Source organism: Papio anubis, chromosome 6, assembly GCF_008728515.1.
Source record: "Papio anubis isolate 15944 chromosome 6, Panubis1.0, whole genome shotgun sequence".
NCBI lineage: Eukaryota > Metazoa > Chordata > Mammalia > Primates > Cercopithecidae > Papio > Papio anubis.
In genome coordinates, this window is record NC_044981.1 from 132,645,588 (window position 1) to 132,659,787 (window position 14,200).

The 14,200-nt window shown below is 40.6% G+C and overlaps 1 protein-coding gene across 4 annotated transcripts in view; it reads left to right on the forward strand.

Annotated features, from left to right (window-relative positions):
• SAMD3 (sterile alpha motif domain containing 3) overlaps positions 1-12,585 on the forward strand; it is a 66,319-nt gene extending 53,734 nt beyond the window's left edge. For all 4 annotated transcript variants that reach the window (XM_031667447.1, XM_031667448.1, XM_031667445.1 and 1 more), the window contains 4 exons: positions 1,809-2,009; positions 10,708-10,879; positions 11,471-11,553; positions 12,096-12,585. In XM_031667447.1, the coding sequence (XP_031523307.1) occupies positions 1,809-2,009; positions 10,708-10,879; positions 11,471-11,553; positions 12,096-12,380 (741 nt within the window). In that variant the 3' untranslated portion in view covers positions 12,381-12,585. The remainder of the gene's footprint in view (positions 1-1,808; positions 2,010-10,707; positions 10,880-11,470; positions 11,554-12,095) is intronic.
• The last annotated feature ends 1,615 nt before the right edge of the window (positions 12,586-14,200 follow it).

Sequence of the window (14,200 nt, forward strand, 5' to 3'; positions counted from 1 at the left end):
GCTTCTCTCAAACTCCTGGCCTCAAGTAACCCTCGGCCTCAGTCTCCCAAAGTATTGGGATTACTGGGTGTGAGCTGCTGTGCCAAACTATTCATACACCACATTTCTCAAAACCTACTCTTTTCTGCCCCGAATCTTTCTCTAACAGTGGCCCTCAAATTGAGATTTTAATATGACAGTATGTGAAACGTAATGGGTAAATCAATCATGTTTTCTTTTAATTTACTATAGTTCCCTTGCCAATTTCAAACCACCCTTGAGTTTCTGAGGTATAATAATTCAAGTTAGTTCTTCCTTGTTTCTGATATCTGCACCTTTATTCATCAATGAGAGTGACCTGCACTTTTCCTCTCTTACACTGTTCTTTCAGGTTTGGGGATCAATGTCATAGAGGTTTCGTAGGATGGGTTAGAGAGTATTCCTTTTTTTTCTTCCTTTTTTCTTTTATTTTTCTTTCTTTCTTTTTTCTTTTTTTCTTTCTTTTTTTTTTTTTTTTGAGACAGTCTCACTCTGTTGCCCAGGCTGGAGTATAGTGGTGTGATCTTGGCTCACTGCAAATTCCGCCTCCCGGTTCAAGCAATTATCATGCCTCAGCCTCCCAAGTATCTGGGATTACAGGTGTGTGCTACCGCGTCCAGTTAATTTTTGTATTTTCAGTAGAGGTGAGGTTTCGCCATGTTGGCCAGGCTGGTCTTGAACTCCTGGATTTAGGTGATCCTCCTGCCTTGTCCTTCCAAAGTGCTGGGGTTACAGGTGTGAGCCACCATGCCTGGCCTCCGTTACTTTTTCTTGAAAATTTTTGCATAAATTTGAACATTCTGTTTCAAAAGTTAAGTATATTTTCTGTGTAAAACCCTCAAGTCTTTCTTGATATTTTCTTTGTGGAAATACTTTTATCTTCCAATTAAATTTATGTAAGATTATAGGAACTTCTTCTTAATTTTGATAATTTTATTTTTCTAGGAGTTTGTTCACTTGGTTTAGGTCTTGTTAGTCATTCTGTGTCCACAGAAAGTAGATCTACTGAGGCTTTCCTATGTGCTTGTAAAAGCCTTGATATAAGAGGACTGTAGGCTCCTTATCGTCTTTTTCATCCTTTATAGGTATCATCTGTTCGCATTCTGGTCAGCTAGACGGCTGATCAACTTTCATTTATGTGCAGTTCAGCTGACTGTCCTCTTAACTCGTATTTCTAGAAAGATATTTTTCTTATTTCCTCAAAGCTGATTGTCTTAGATTTTCAACAAGAATAAGTGAGGTGTTTCTTAGCTGCCCCCACCCCGCCCAACTTACCCTGTTGTATGGTGAATAAAATTATTAGTTTAATGATTTAGCATCAGAAAATAACCAGTTATTATTTTGAATTTGGATTATATGGCGTGGTACTGCAGCTATAAAAAGTCATTTAAAAAGAAAAAAGATAAACAATAGTAATAACAAAACCTTAATACTTTTAAAAATATCTTCTTAACATTTTATCTTCTAAAATTTAAATGCATAGAAATGAGCAACATTTTATTCAGTGGGAACCTTCTGGATAATCTATCTCCATATACAAGGATAACACAGGAATTAAAGTAACTCCTTTAGATCTTTCAAGAGAATAGATTATAATTCCATGATAAGTAATTAACTATCTAATTTATTGTCATTAAAGAGTGTCCATTTATTAGTTATGTTCAATGTCAAGTGTAACCAGGCATGGCGATACTCATCTTAGGAATGAGCTAAGAGTGTGCAGTAACAGCCTGAAATTCATGTTTTCATAGAAACATGGAATCCATTGATACATTGAAAATGTTTTGCAGGAAGAAGCTGTTTGTTTCGATTCTGAGCTGGATGAACATATTAAGTGGTTCCAGCAAGAATATGTGAAAACAGAAAAGGACTGGAGAGAAATTGACAAGAGAATGAGCCAAACTTTGGAAATAAGAAGAAAGATGATTGGCAGCCAAACACCTCTGAAGGACATTCTTAAACTGTTTCCTTTCTTGAAGTGCCCTTATCAGGTATCTTTATTCACTTTATTCTCTCTATATATAATATATATAGTATATATGTGTGTATATATACTATATATATATTAAATATATATACACACACATATACACATATATATTTTAATATTTTATAAATATATATATATATTTTTTTTAGACAGAGTCTTGCTCTGTTGCTCAGGCTGGAGTACAGAGGTGCGATCTCAACTCACTGCAACCTCTGCCTCCCAGGTTCAAGCGATTCTCCTGCCTCAGCCTCCTGAGTAGCTGGGACTATAGGTGTGTGCCACCATGCCTGACTAATTTTTGTATTTTCAGTAGAGATGGAGTTTCACCATTTTGACCAGGCTGGTCTTGAACTCCTCACCTCAGGTGATCTGCCTGCCTCGGCCTCCCAAAGTGCTGGGATTACGGTGTCCAAATGGATTTTTCCCTCTTTCCTCTTGGAGTGGTAACAGGACAGCATAGCGAGACAGTGGGGGTGAATCTCAGTGGGACGTGAGGCCCAAAGGGCTGCAACCAGAGTCATTTGATAGGAGTTTCAGGAAGCAGACCCTCCCCACCCACCCTCTTTCCTAACCCTGAAAAAGGAATATTTAAAAAAAAAGAAGAATTTCAGTAAGCGTATCCAGATAATAGGCACTGGCTGCCTTCAGAACTAAAGAGTTCTCTGTCATTGGACATATTGTGGAGGCTGGTGGATCATCACTTAGGGGCATTTTGACAATGTGAATCATTATCCCCTGTCATGCTTCTATATAATCAAGGGAGTTTATTAAGGAACTGTTATTATGCCTCCTTACTAAAAATATGTTTCCTTTATGATCCCACATAATTTCATAAGTGTTCTTAAAAATACATGAAATTTAGCGCCGGGCATGGTGGCTCACGCCTGTAATCCCAGCACTTTGGGAGGCTGAGGTGGGTGGATTGCTTGAGCCCAGGAGTTCAAGACCTGCCTGGGCAACCTGGTAAAACCCCATCTCTACTAAAAGTACAAAAATTACCCGAGCTTAGTGGTGCATGCCTGTAGTCCCACTATTCTGGGAGACTAAGGCAGGAGGATCACCTAAGCCTAGGGAGGTCAAGGCTGCAGTGAGCCACGATTGGGCCACTGTACTCCAACCTGGTGACACAGTGAGACCCTGTCTCAAAGAAAAAAAAAAATTATATATATATATATTTATGAAATGTAATGGGTGAATCAATCAAATACCCTTCCATTTAGTTCACTTACAGTGGCCATTCAAGGGTCTTTCACAATTTTAGGGTAATTTTTGGTGGTGGTATATAATGAAAGATCATCAAAGGTTTTACCCGAGAACGCATTTCATGGAGAAATTCTATGTATTCAATTAACCAAATTAAACATGAAACATCTACATATTTTTCTTCTGAACAAAGGGAATTAGGAATTGCCTGTAGGTATTATTTTAATAGTGACATAAGTAGCAAATGTCTGAATGCTCCTCTGTAACAGCATGTTCTCAGTGCTTTCCAAGGATTAATCTACCTAATCCTCTCAGCAACCATACGGTGGCTTTCGCTTGTTTCCCCTTCATCTTCGGGTTATTAGGAACTGTAATAGCCAGTCGCCTCTGGCTGTTAGAAAAGTATGCCAAATGGACACAGCTGCAAAACACAGTCTTAAAGCAAAAGCCTGTCAAACTTACGGTCTAAACATTTCTTACATGTAGAGAGCATGTTTTAATATTAACAGTTCCCAAAGTGCCTAGCAGAGCCACACGTGTGACACAGCAATGTAATCTTGCTGTTTTGAATGCTGAATGAATTAGTGGAGGTTGGTAAGGCTATTGTGATCACTAATGTCGCAGCCTTAGGGGTCTTCATTGGAGTGCAGCCTACAAAGTCCTACTGATGAATATAAATGGACTATGTTAAGCAGCTTTTTATTTTTTTATTTTTATTTTTATTATTTTTTTTTTGAGACGGAGTCTCCCTCTGTCGCGCAGGCTGGAGTGCAGTGGCCGGATCTCAGCTCACTGCAAGCTCCGCCTCCTGGGTTTACGCCATTCTCCTGCCTCAGCCTCCCGAGTAGTTGGGACTACAGGCGCCCGCCACCTCGCCCGGCTAATTTTTTTTTGTATTTTTTAGTAGAGACGGGGTTTCACCGTGTTAGCCAGGGTGGTCTCGATCTCCTGACCTCGTGATCTGCCCGTCTCGGCCTCCCAAAGTGCTGGGATTACAGGCTTGAGCCACCGTGCCCGGCCAAGCAGCTTTTTAAAGAACCATTGGTGACAGTAAGGTGGAGGTCTGTCACAGCTTGTGTGAGGAGCAGAGAGATTTCAGACCTGAGGCTGTCCCCTGTGCTTTGTTAAGGCCTCCCACTGTGGCATAGGTGTATCTTCTGCACCATTCCTCAAGTATTTCACCCTTTATATCCAAAATATGGAGTAATGACTGTGCTTATTGAATAGAGTTGCCTAGTGACTGTTTTTATTGATTGATGATTGATTGATTGAGACAGAGTCTTACTTTGTCACCCAGGCTGGAGTGCAGTGGCACAGTCTTGGCTCACTGCAGCCTCTGCCTCCCAGGTTCAAGTGATTCTCCTGCCTCAGCCTCCCAAGTAGCTGGGACTACAGGTGCACACCACCATGCCTGGCTAATTTTTATATTTTTAGTAGAGATAGGGTTTCACCATGTTGGTCAGGCTGGTCTTGGAACTCCTGACTTCAGGTGATCCACCTGCCTTAGCCTCCCAAAGTGCTGGGATTACAGCCGTGAGCCACTGCACCTGACCTTATTGATTGTTTTAAACAAAAGAACGAATCATTTTCGGTTTTTCCAGGAAGTACCTCCCTAACTCAGCCCTATGCAGCTGGGATTTCCAATTTATAAAACCCTTGTGTGCTTCCTAAAATAAAAGCAAGTTTGACCTTGCAAATACCTAGTTAACAAACAATCCCATAAGAAGACAGATGTCCCTGCACCAAACCACCCCCACCGCCTGTTGCTCCTGCCATTGTGAAAACACTGAGTGCTTAGGGAGCTGGTGGAGACAGGGTGGCAGAACACTAGCAGCTGAGGTGGGGGGTGGTCCTGACTGTTAACACTGACCCTCCATCACCTCCATGCTCATTAACCTCCTTCCTCAAAACACTTTCTTTCAACAAAATATTTAAAAACTCAGAATGTAACAATTTATTAGATTATCTAAAATATTATCAACTAAGAATGTGTTACTGGGATCTATTGGATGTTGCACAAGGCAAGTAGGAGGGAGCTGAGAGAAGGAAAATACCAAACACAAACTGAAACCCTTCCCCAAATTTTCCAAAAAATCCTTTCAGATGTCATAGTTTCTGCTTTCCTGAGAAACAATTTCAATCACCATCTCTTTAAGTGAAGTACATGAGAATCCCAGCTAATAAAGTCTCAAAAAATTAAAAAAATAAAGAATCTGAGTTTGGTTTTGGCCCAAATGGAGTAACTGGTACTGTCTTAGTCTTCCCACTGTTAACATGGATAAAGCTGGAAATAAAAAATATGTATGAGGCAACTGCACTCAGGCATTAGGCAACAGACATTGCAGGACCCTGATCCTTGATAACAGGGAAAGACATAAGATGTGCCTCAGTTTTGTGCATGGGTTACTTTCTAGCTCACTGTACAGAATGGTGGGAGTCAAGCAGAATGCGGAGGTCTCACGGAGCTACACAGGAGGAGATCAGAGTTGAGGAATGACGAAGCAGCTGGCCTTTGTAGGACAGGCACTGGAGGAAAGTGGGCTAGAGCCGAAGTCTACACACGGATGCCCTGGGGATCCTTGGCTGAGAGCTGAGACTTCACACAGTGTTGCTAATAAGAATTCAGGCCAGGTGTGGTGGCTCACGCCTGTAATCCCAACACTTTCGGAGGCTGAGGCAGGCAGATCACTTGAGGTCAGGAGTTCGAGACCAGCCTGGCCAACATGGTGCAATGCTGCCTCCACTAAACATACAAAAATTAGCTGGGTGTGGTGGTGCACACCTGTAATCCCAGCTAGTTAGGAGGCTGAGGCAGGAGAATGGCTTGAACCTGGAAGGCGCAGGCACAGTGAGCCAAGATCATGCCACTGGACTCCAGCCTGGGCGATGGAGTGAGATTTTGTCTCAAAAAAAAAAAAAAAAAAAAAGAAAAAGAAAAGAAAAAAGAATTCTGTTCCAGTGTGTAGAGACCCTGCAGAACACCTCGGGCATTCATCTGAGACTCCAGAAAACAATGGCTCACGAGTGAGAACCATGCCTAAGTTTGAGCCAGGACCTTAGCTAGGACTAAGGACAAACAACAAAACAAAATTGCCCAAAGAAATGATAAAATCAAGTCTGACAGGACCAGAAGATCGACCAGTAATTTATCTGCCTATCAGAATAAAATTTAACACCCTTTAAAGGAACATAATTTAATCCAGACTCCCCACTAGTGGACCATTAGAGGTTACAGTGAGCACTGCCATTCCCATTTCCACCTCTTGGTTCCTGGACCCATGAATTCTGGCTGTGGAAGAAACTGCTCCGTGTCCTGGATGCCAATTCAGAGCTTATACAGCCTGGGGGAACCTTGTCCCAGCCCCACAAGGTATTGCCACCTAGCTGGTGCTGTAACTGAGTCTTCAACAGACCCCTCCACCAGTCTGGCAAGCCAGCTGCTTCAGGACAGGATGGTGGGGAATGTGATAAGACCAGTGAATTCCATGTATCATCACCATAGGAAATCTCAGCAGAGAAATGAAATACATGCACACACGTGCACACACACACACACACACACGAACCAAACTGAAACTCAAACCTGAAAAGAACATTTATCTGAAATGAAAACATCACCATGTGCACAGGCTTAAGAGCATATTGGAAAATGAAAAGAAAGGAGCTGTGACTCTGAAGATAGATTAATAGGAATTATCCAATCTGAGTAACAGAAAGAAAAAGGATTAAGACGATTAATTTGTAGGACATAATCTGGGGTTGTGAAAAAGGGGGCTTTTTTTTTGTTCCAATGTTTATTTTAGGTTCAACAGGGTAGATACATCGTGCAGGTTTGTTATATAAGTAAACTGCATGTCGTGGGGGTTTGGCGTACAGGTTATTTCATCACCCAGGTAGTGAGCATAATACCCAATAGGTAATTTTTTGATCCTTACCTTCCACCCACCCTCTAATCTCAAGTAGACTCTGGGGTCTATTGTTCCCTTCTTTGTGTCCATGTGGACTCAGTGGTTAGCTCCCACTTACAAGAAAGAACATGCAGTATCTGGTTTTCTATTCCTGCATTAATTTGCTTAGAACAATGGCCTTCAGCTGCATCTATGTTGCTGCAAAGGACATGATTTCATTCTTTTTTATGGCTGTGTAGTATTCTGTGGTGTACGTGTACACTTTCTTTATCCAGTCCGCTATTGATGGGCATCTAGGTGGATTCCGTGTTATTACTATTGTGAATGGTGCTTCAGTGAACATATATGTGCATGTGTCTGTCTTTATATTCCTTTGGGTATATACCCAGTAATGGGATTCCTGGGTCAAATGGTAGCTCTGTTTTAAGTTCTTTGAGAAATCTCCAAACTGCTTTCCCCAGTGGCTGAACTAATAATTTACATTCCCATTAGCAGTGCATAAGTGTTGGAGAGGGAGGCTTTTCTGTGGCTGACCATTCACAGCTGAGAGCTTGGCTACACAGACGTTTGTGCTCATAAGTAAATACATTGAGATATAATGGGAGCCAGGTATCTCACTGTTGAAGAGAGTTAGAAGCTTGGGAAGGGGAAGGTTAGGAAAAGCCCTGTGGTATTGGTTTGGAAGTGAAAGTATCAATGTGAACTCATGGTTTTAGTCTTTATGTATGGCTATTTAATATTTACATATAGATATATAGTTATCGATATTTCTGGATCAATGGGTGCCTGTGTTTATGTAAATTAAAACATTTCCTAGATTTCTTCTAAGAGAAAGTGTAAAGCAATTATATGTCTGTAGCAAGTAGTACACCAGGGCTGAAATCTTTTTTTTTTTGGTTGGGTATTTTTTTGAGAGAGTGTCTCACTCTGTTGTCCAAGCTGGAGTGTCATGATCATGGCTCACTGCAGCCTCGGCCTCCCAGGGCTCAGGAGATCCTCCTACCTCAGCCTCCTGAGTATCTGGGACTACAGGCGTGTGCCACCATGCCTGGCAAATTTTTGTATTTTTTGTAGAGATGGATTTCGCCCTGTTGCTCATGCAGGTCTCAAACTCCTGGGCTCAAATGATCCTCCTGCCTTGGCCTCCCAAAGTGCTAGGATTACAGGCATGAGCCACAGTGCCTGGCCTAAAATCTTAGTTTTTAAAGATAATTCTTCATGAAAAGGAATCAGGGTTCTTGGAGAAATAGCTCACTACACGGTTGGGGGCAAAACAAAAATGAAAACAACAACAAACCAAGACGAGTTTGAAATACTGTGTAATGCCAGAAATGAAGGAAGTGCTTGCACACTAATAAGGATATGCCAGGAGGGGATGGGAATCCATTTGAAGCGGCTCCTACTGGCCAAGCCTGGGCAATTCGAGCAATTCTATAAGCAATGAAAGGATCAGATTTGTAACCGTTTGGGTAAGATGGGAATTTATTAACCTGTAGTGATAGAAATAAATAAGTAAATATATGTGGAAGAAAAGAAACTATCTTAAAACAGAAAGCCAACTAATCCATGTAGAAAGAATGGAATTAGAAAAGTCGCCATTTGGCAACTATTATAGTAGTACTTGATTCAGGCAAGAATCATTAATGGATGTGGAATCTGATGGATCAGAGTTATACAAAGAACAAGATATTTAAATAAACTCAAGGTATTTCCTTATAAAATACAATATATATTAATTTTACAGTGGAAAAACCTGGTGAATTCCATTTTTAATCAAGTAATAAAAGTTATTATCTCCAATACTGGAACCAGTTACTATTTTGTGCTTCCGGATACAGTGAGAAATGCTAACATTCTTGCCAGAAATGCACATCTGAAATATCGTAAAACTGCCAGGGAGAAATGTTCTACAAAGTAACTGGCCTCCACGTTTCAGAAACTGTCAAGGAAACTAACAAGTTGTTTGAAACTGGAGACTACAGAGACTGTGGTATCTAAATCTCGTATGTGATCCTGGATTAGATCCTGGACCTGTTAAGAACATGACCGGAACAACTGGCAAATTTGAATGGAATGTGTAGTAGATTTTCCTGAATTTGAGTGTCCTTGTACTTAGGAAATACACAATAAGGTATTAAGGAATAGTGGGGCATTATGTCTATAGCTCATTTTCAAACGGATAAGAAATTGGGGGAAGTTGCACAGGGGGCACTTGTAAGTTCTATTTACTATTTCTGCAACTTCAATGTAAACTTGAAATTATTTCAAAACAAAAAGTTAGAAAACAAATTCTTAGGCTATGAGCCCAGAACAGTGGAGTATTCACCTTCTTCGTCCTTCACTTCACATCTTCCTGCTGAGAAAACAGTTTTCTAAGGGTATTAATCTAGATTAGTGGCCCACTGTGGGTTGCCTGGTAACAAAGACACTGTGCCTTATGCATTCCAGCTTTCTGACAACTTAACTTTCAGACCTAATCTCTGGGCAATTTATAGTCTACCAAAGCATTCAAGGAACAATGAGGCCCAGTGGGTAGTATGTGATTGTTCTTTATAGTTTTAGGAAAAGCAATGACCAAATTTAATTCATACGAGTGTGGGTGGCTAATGATCTGATAATGCCACTCTGTTAAAAACAAGAGGGGGAGTGGTGGGGGAATCCTCTGAGGGGGAAGAATTCAGGCAGTGGTAGGAAGGGGTAGTTTGAGGAAAGGGGCTTCCATAAAGTAAACTGGTTTTGCTTTGACCTTGTAGTCCAATCTGCACATACATTGTTTCTTTTTCTTTCTTTTCAAGACAGGGTCTCACTAAGTTGCCCAGGCTGGAGTACAGTAGCACAGTCTCAGTTCACTGCAGTCTCGATCTCCCCGGGCTCAGGCTATCTTCCCACCTCAGCCTCCTGAGTAGCTGAGACTATACACGTGTGTCACCATGCCCAGCTAATTTTTGTGTGTTTTGTAGAGACAGGGTTTTGCTGTGTTGCCCAGGCTGGTCTCAAACTCCTGGGCACAAATGATCCTCCTGCCCTGGCCTCCCAAAATGCTGGGATTATAAGCATGAGCCACAGTGCTCGGCCATATATTGTTTTTCACTGTTTACCTCTGTCTACTCTTACAGTGTTTCTAAAGCACTCTCCTTTCCCTAGATTTAGGATACTATGGTTAGGTATTTTTCAGGGGTTGCTTCCTAAAATCAGTTTTGTTCTTTGCTGCTTGTTGAACAAGACGTAACAATGTAGTTTACCTAAAGAAATGTAAGCTCTTAGAATCTTAGCTGGGTAACCCAAATAGCCTACATATGCATATACCCTTTGAATCCTCAATTTAGTTGAGTCTGCATCCAAAGTTTTAATTCTGTAGGTTTAGAAATTTGCCATGCCCATTATTTATCATTTCACATTCATTTCACGCTTTCATTCTTTTCTCCTCCCTCATCCTAAGGCTTTAATTCTCCACTAAAACTTCTAAAATACTGAGTACTTAGTTTAAACCAGCATTCAAAGCTTAATTCTAAAGGTTTTATGTCTTTACATTCTATATATTAGCTTTTCTTGTGATCTGATGTATGTACTGCTTTCTTCTTTTGTCAGATATTCAGAGAATTCCAACTTCTTACAAGAACAGATATTTATAAGAAAACAAGGCACATTTTGGAATCCTATTCAGAAAATATACTGACTTCTTTTTCAGTGGTGGACAATCCAATCCATATTCTATTGCAAGAAAAAATGAAACATTACACAGATGAAGACATGTTGAAATGTTAGTAAACCTTGTGGAGCGGCGTGATTTTGTCTGCTATCTGTCAGGATATCTAGAGAAGTTATGCTTTGGTAGTCAGTAAAATTCAATAATTTACATTTATTGAGTTTAAAAATATATTTAAAAATTATTAAAAATTTACATTACTAAAATATATTTAATAACAATTTTCAATATTTAAGTAATAAGTGAAACAACTGGTGGGGAGAAAAAGAAATTTTCAAATTAGGGGAGGAGGAGAGCTACAGATTTTAAAAGTATGCTGGATATTGTAAAATTATATTTAGGGAACTAGTAACCTGTTAATTTTACAATACACATCACAAGGGGCAGTATAAAATCTTCCTGGCTGATGGACAGACAGTACGGAACTCTTGTCTACTCCTGGCAGTGCTCTGGAGGGCAGACATGAGATTCTGAATGTTTTATTAGAAGAGGGTGTGGTTTAAAAAGGTGTGAAACACTGATCTAGGAAGGTTAGTTTGTTTTCTGTCCAAGGTAACAAAAAATCCAGATGTTTCAATACCAGCTTAGCTTACAACTGCTAAAAGCTTATTTTTACTTCAAATGTCAACGTATTTGCTTTGACAGACATGAAGCTGACAGCCACGTGTTTACTCCTCCCCGATGTTTTTGGGGATGATCCCAGTCTTTTTGTCATCATGAACGAACAGGTGTGTAGTATGTGAATAGCCACTGGTTTGACATTTTACATCTTCCTGCGATTATTTATATATTTAATTAATTTATTTATATTTTTGAGATAGAGTCTCACTCTGTTGCCCAGACTGGAGTGCAATGGCGTGATCTTGGCTCACTGCAACCTCCGCCTCCCGGTTCAAGCGATTCTTGTGCCTCAGCCTCCTGAGTAGCTGGGATTATAGACATGCACCACCACGCCCAGCTAATTGTATTTTTAGTAGAGACGGGGTTTCATGGTGTTGGTCAGGCTGGTCTGGAACTCCTGACCTCAGGTGATTCACCTGCCTTGGCCTCCCAAAGTGCTGGGATTACAGGCGTGAGCTACCGAGCCCAACCGCAATAACTTATTTAAAAGCAAAGTTGGTGGCCTATGTTGAAGTATGTTTGTCGTATTTACAAATATGCTACATTGCAACAAGCCCATTTATTGTAACAACACCATGATTAAGTTCAGGTCTGTTTTATTATTTAGCTATTTTACGTATCACAGTAATGACTCCATTCTTTTTTTCAGGTGCAAGTATCCACACCTGTGTTGGAAGTTAAAAACCCTTTCAACATGGAGGTCTGCGAATTTTCTTTATATTTAGAAAGGGAGAGGCTCACAAAGGTGGACGACTGTGTTACAGCCTTGGCTGCGCTAGTAGCTGCCTTTCACGTATTTGGGATTGAGTGTCCAAGAAGACTGTCCCAAACCTTCAACTTCCTAGAAACGTTGATTTTTGATATGCACAGTCCCTATTTTCCTTCTTTGAAAGAAAAGGAAAAGGAAGTAGGATTTCAACTCCCAGTCACTTAATAGCATGCCAAACATTGTACTGGAATTTACCTCTAGGAAAGCTGAAGCTTCATAAAAAATTGTTTTGATTTAGGGTTGTGGTAGAGGTAGGTATGAGAAAAATAATCTTGTATCATAGATGCTAATGAATTTCAATGCTTTCTATCTTTATACTTAGATATTAAGTTCTTTGTGAAATTCTGTAATAAAATTCTACTTCATTAAAGAGCTGTCGATTTATTTTGAGTTTTTAGAAATTCCACGGTTGACGTTATATTTCCAGAGGTGCCTCGGTTTTTTTGAAATACACTGTACTCAAATCTTTCAGCTTAGAGAATGGCCTTGGACTGAACTCAGTGTGCACACTTTATGCCCAGGAGCTGCACATTTGCGGCCGGCCTGTGGGCTGTCTCTTTGGTCTGAACATCACTTGGGAACATTTTGAACTTGCACCTTTCAAGAAGGGACACATTAACTCTTCTCTCCCTCAGGGGATCTGCCTTGCCCCAGGAGATCTGGTTGTCTTTAATCGCTTGTTGGGAATAAGGGCTGCGGCACTTTTGAGGTCTCCTCATTGCTGGCTGATCTTGCTGGTACAGGTCCTCAGGTCTGTGACCTGTGTTCATCTGCTACTGCTTCTCGCCTTGGAGACACAGTGACTCATCCTGCATGCCCAACTGGCTACTGCCCAGAGTTCAGTTCTATCTGTTCTGCTCTTAACAATGGCTGCATAAGTACCTTTTGGGTCTAACAAGACTCAGTGCACTCTCCCTCTTTCCAACTATTTCACAAGGTAAAAACTCTAGTTTAAGGTGCCCCTTGATGTTATTATCAAAATATCAATATCAACATTACTTATTAGCTCTGAAAGATAGACCAGGTCCTTTTGGGAACAGAAAAGGGATTTAAGTGTGTTAAAATACCTACACAGCATAATGGGATGAGCATTTCCTGGGTTACATCATCAAATTAATTTTTTTTAAGTTGAAGAAAGGTTCATGTGGGCTGGGCATGGCGGCTCATGTCTGTAATCCTGGCACTTTGGCAGATCACCTGAGGCCAGGAGTTTGAGACCAGCCTGGCTAATACTGTGAAACCCTGTCTCTACTGAAAAAACAAAAATTAGCCAAGTGTGGTAGCACATGCTGTAGTCCCAGCTACTTGGGAGGCTGAGGCAGGAGAATTGGTTGAACCTGGGAGGCGGAGGTTGCAGTGAGCTGAGATCATGCCACTGCACTCCAACAGGGTGAGACAACAGGGTGAGATTGTGTCTCGAAAAACAAACAAAAAACAAAAGAAAGGTTCATGTGAACTATTGAAGAAATAGTTTTACACTACCCATCTCTGGAAATACTGCAAAGTATTTATTCTATCACTGAAATGTCAACAGCCTGCTAGATACCTTTCTCTCTAATAAGGACTGTTCATTAACATGCTGAAGCCAGTGAGATAAAAGAAGTCAAAGAACAGTTGCCCATTTCTATAATTATTAATTAACTACTTACATCAGGCAGAGTAAGTAACAATTTGGCACAAGTCATTTTGCCTAACCTAGTTCCTATCCTCCAGTACTCACTTCTTCCCTTTCACTAGAATGTACCTTTAGTTCATTGCAAACTTTCCTTTATTTCCCCAAATCACTCCTTCTTCCTTTTAGTCCTTTATTCCCAAATAAATTTACCAAGTTCTTACAGATTCTTTTCCTTATAAGGTACACACCCCTATGGCTAAAGTTGAATGACAGCCTCTCTCAGGCTGGGACAGGATGACAAGGTAGCTACAGGGAAACTGCAGTGAAGTTTGGCTCCAAGCATGACACAAACATGGGCTAACCTTGAAAG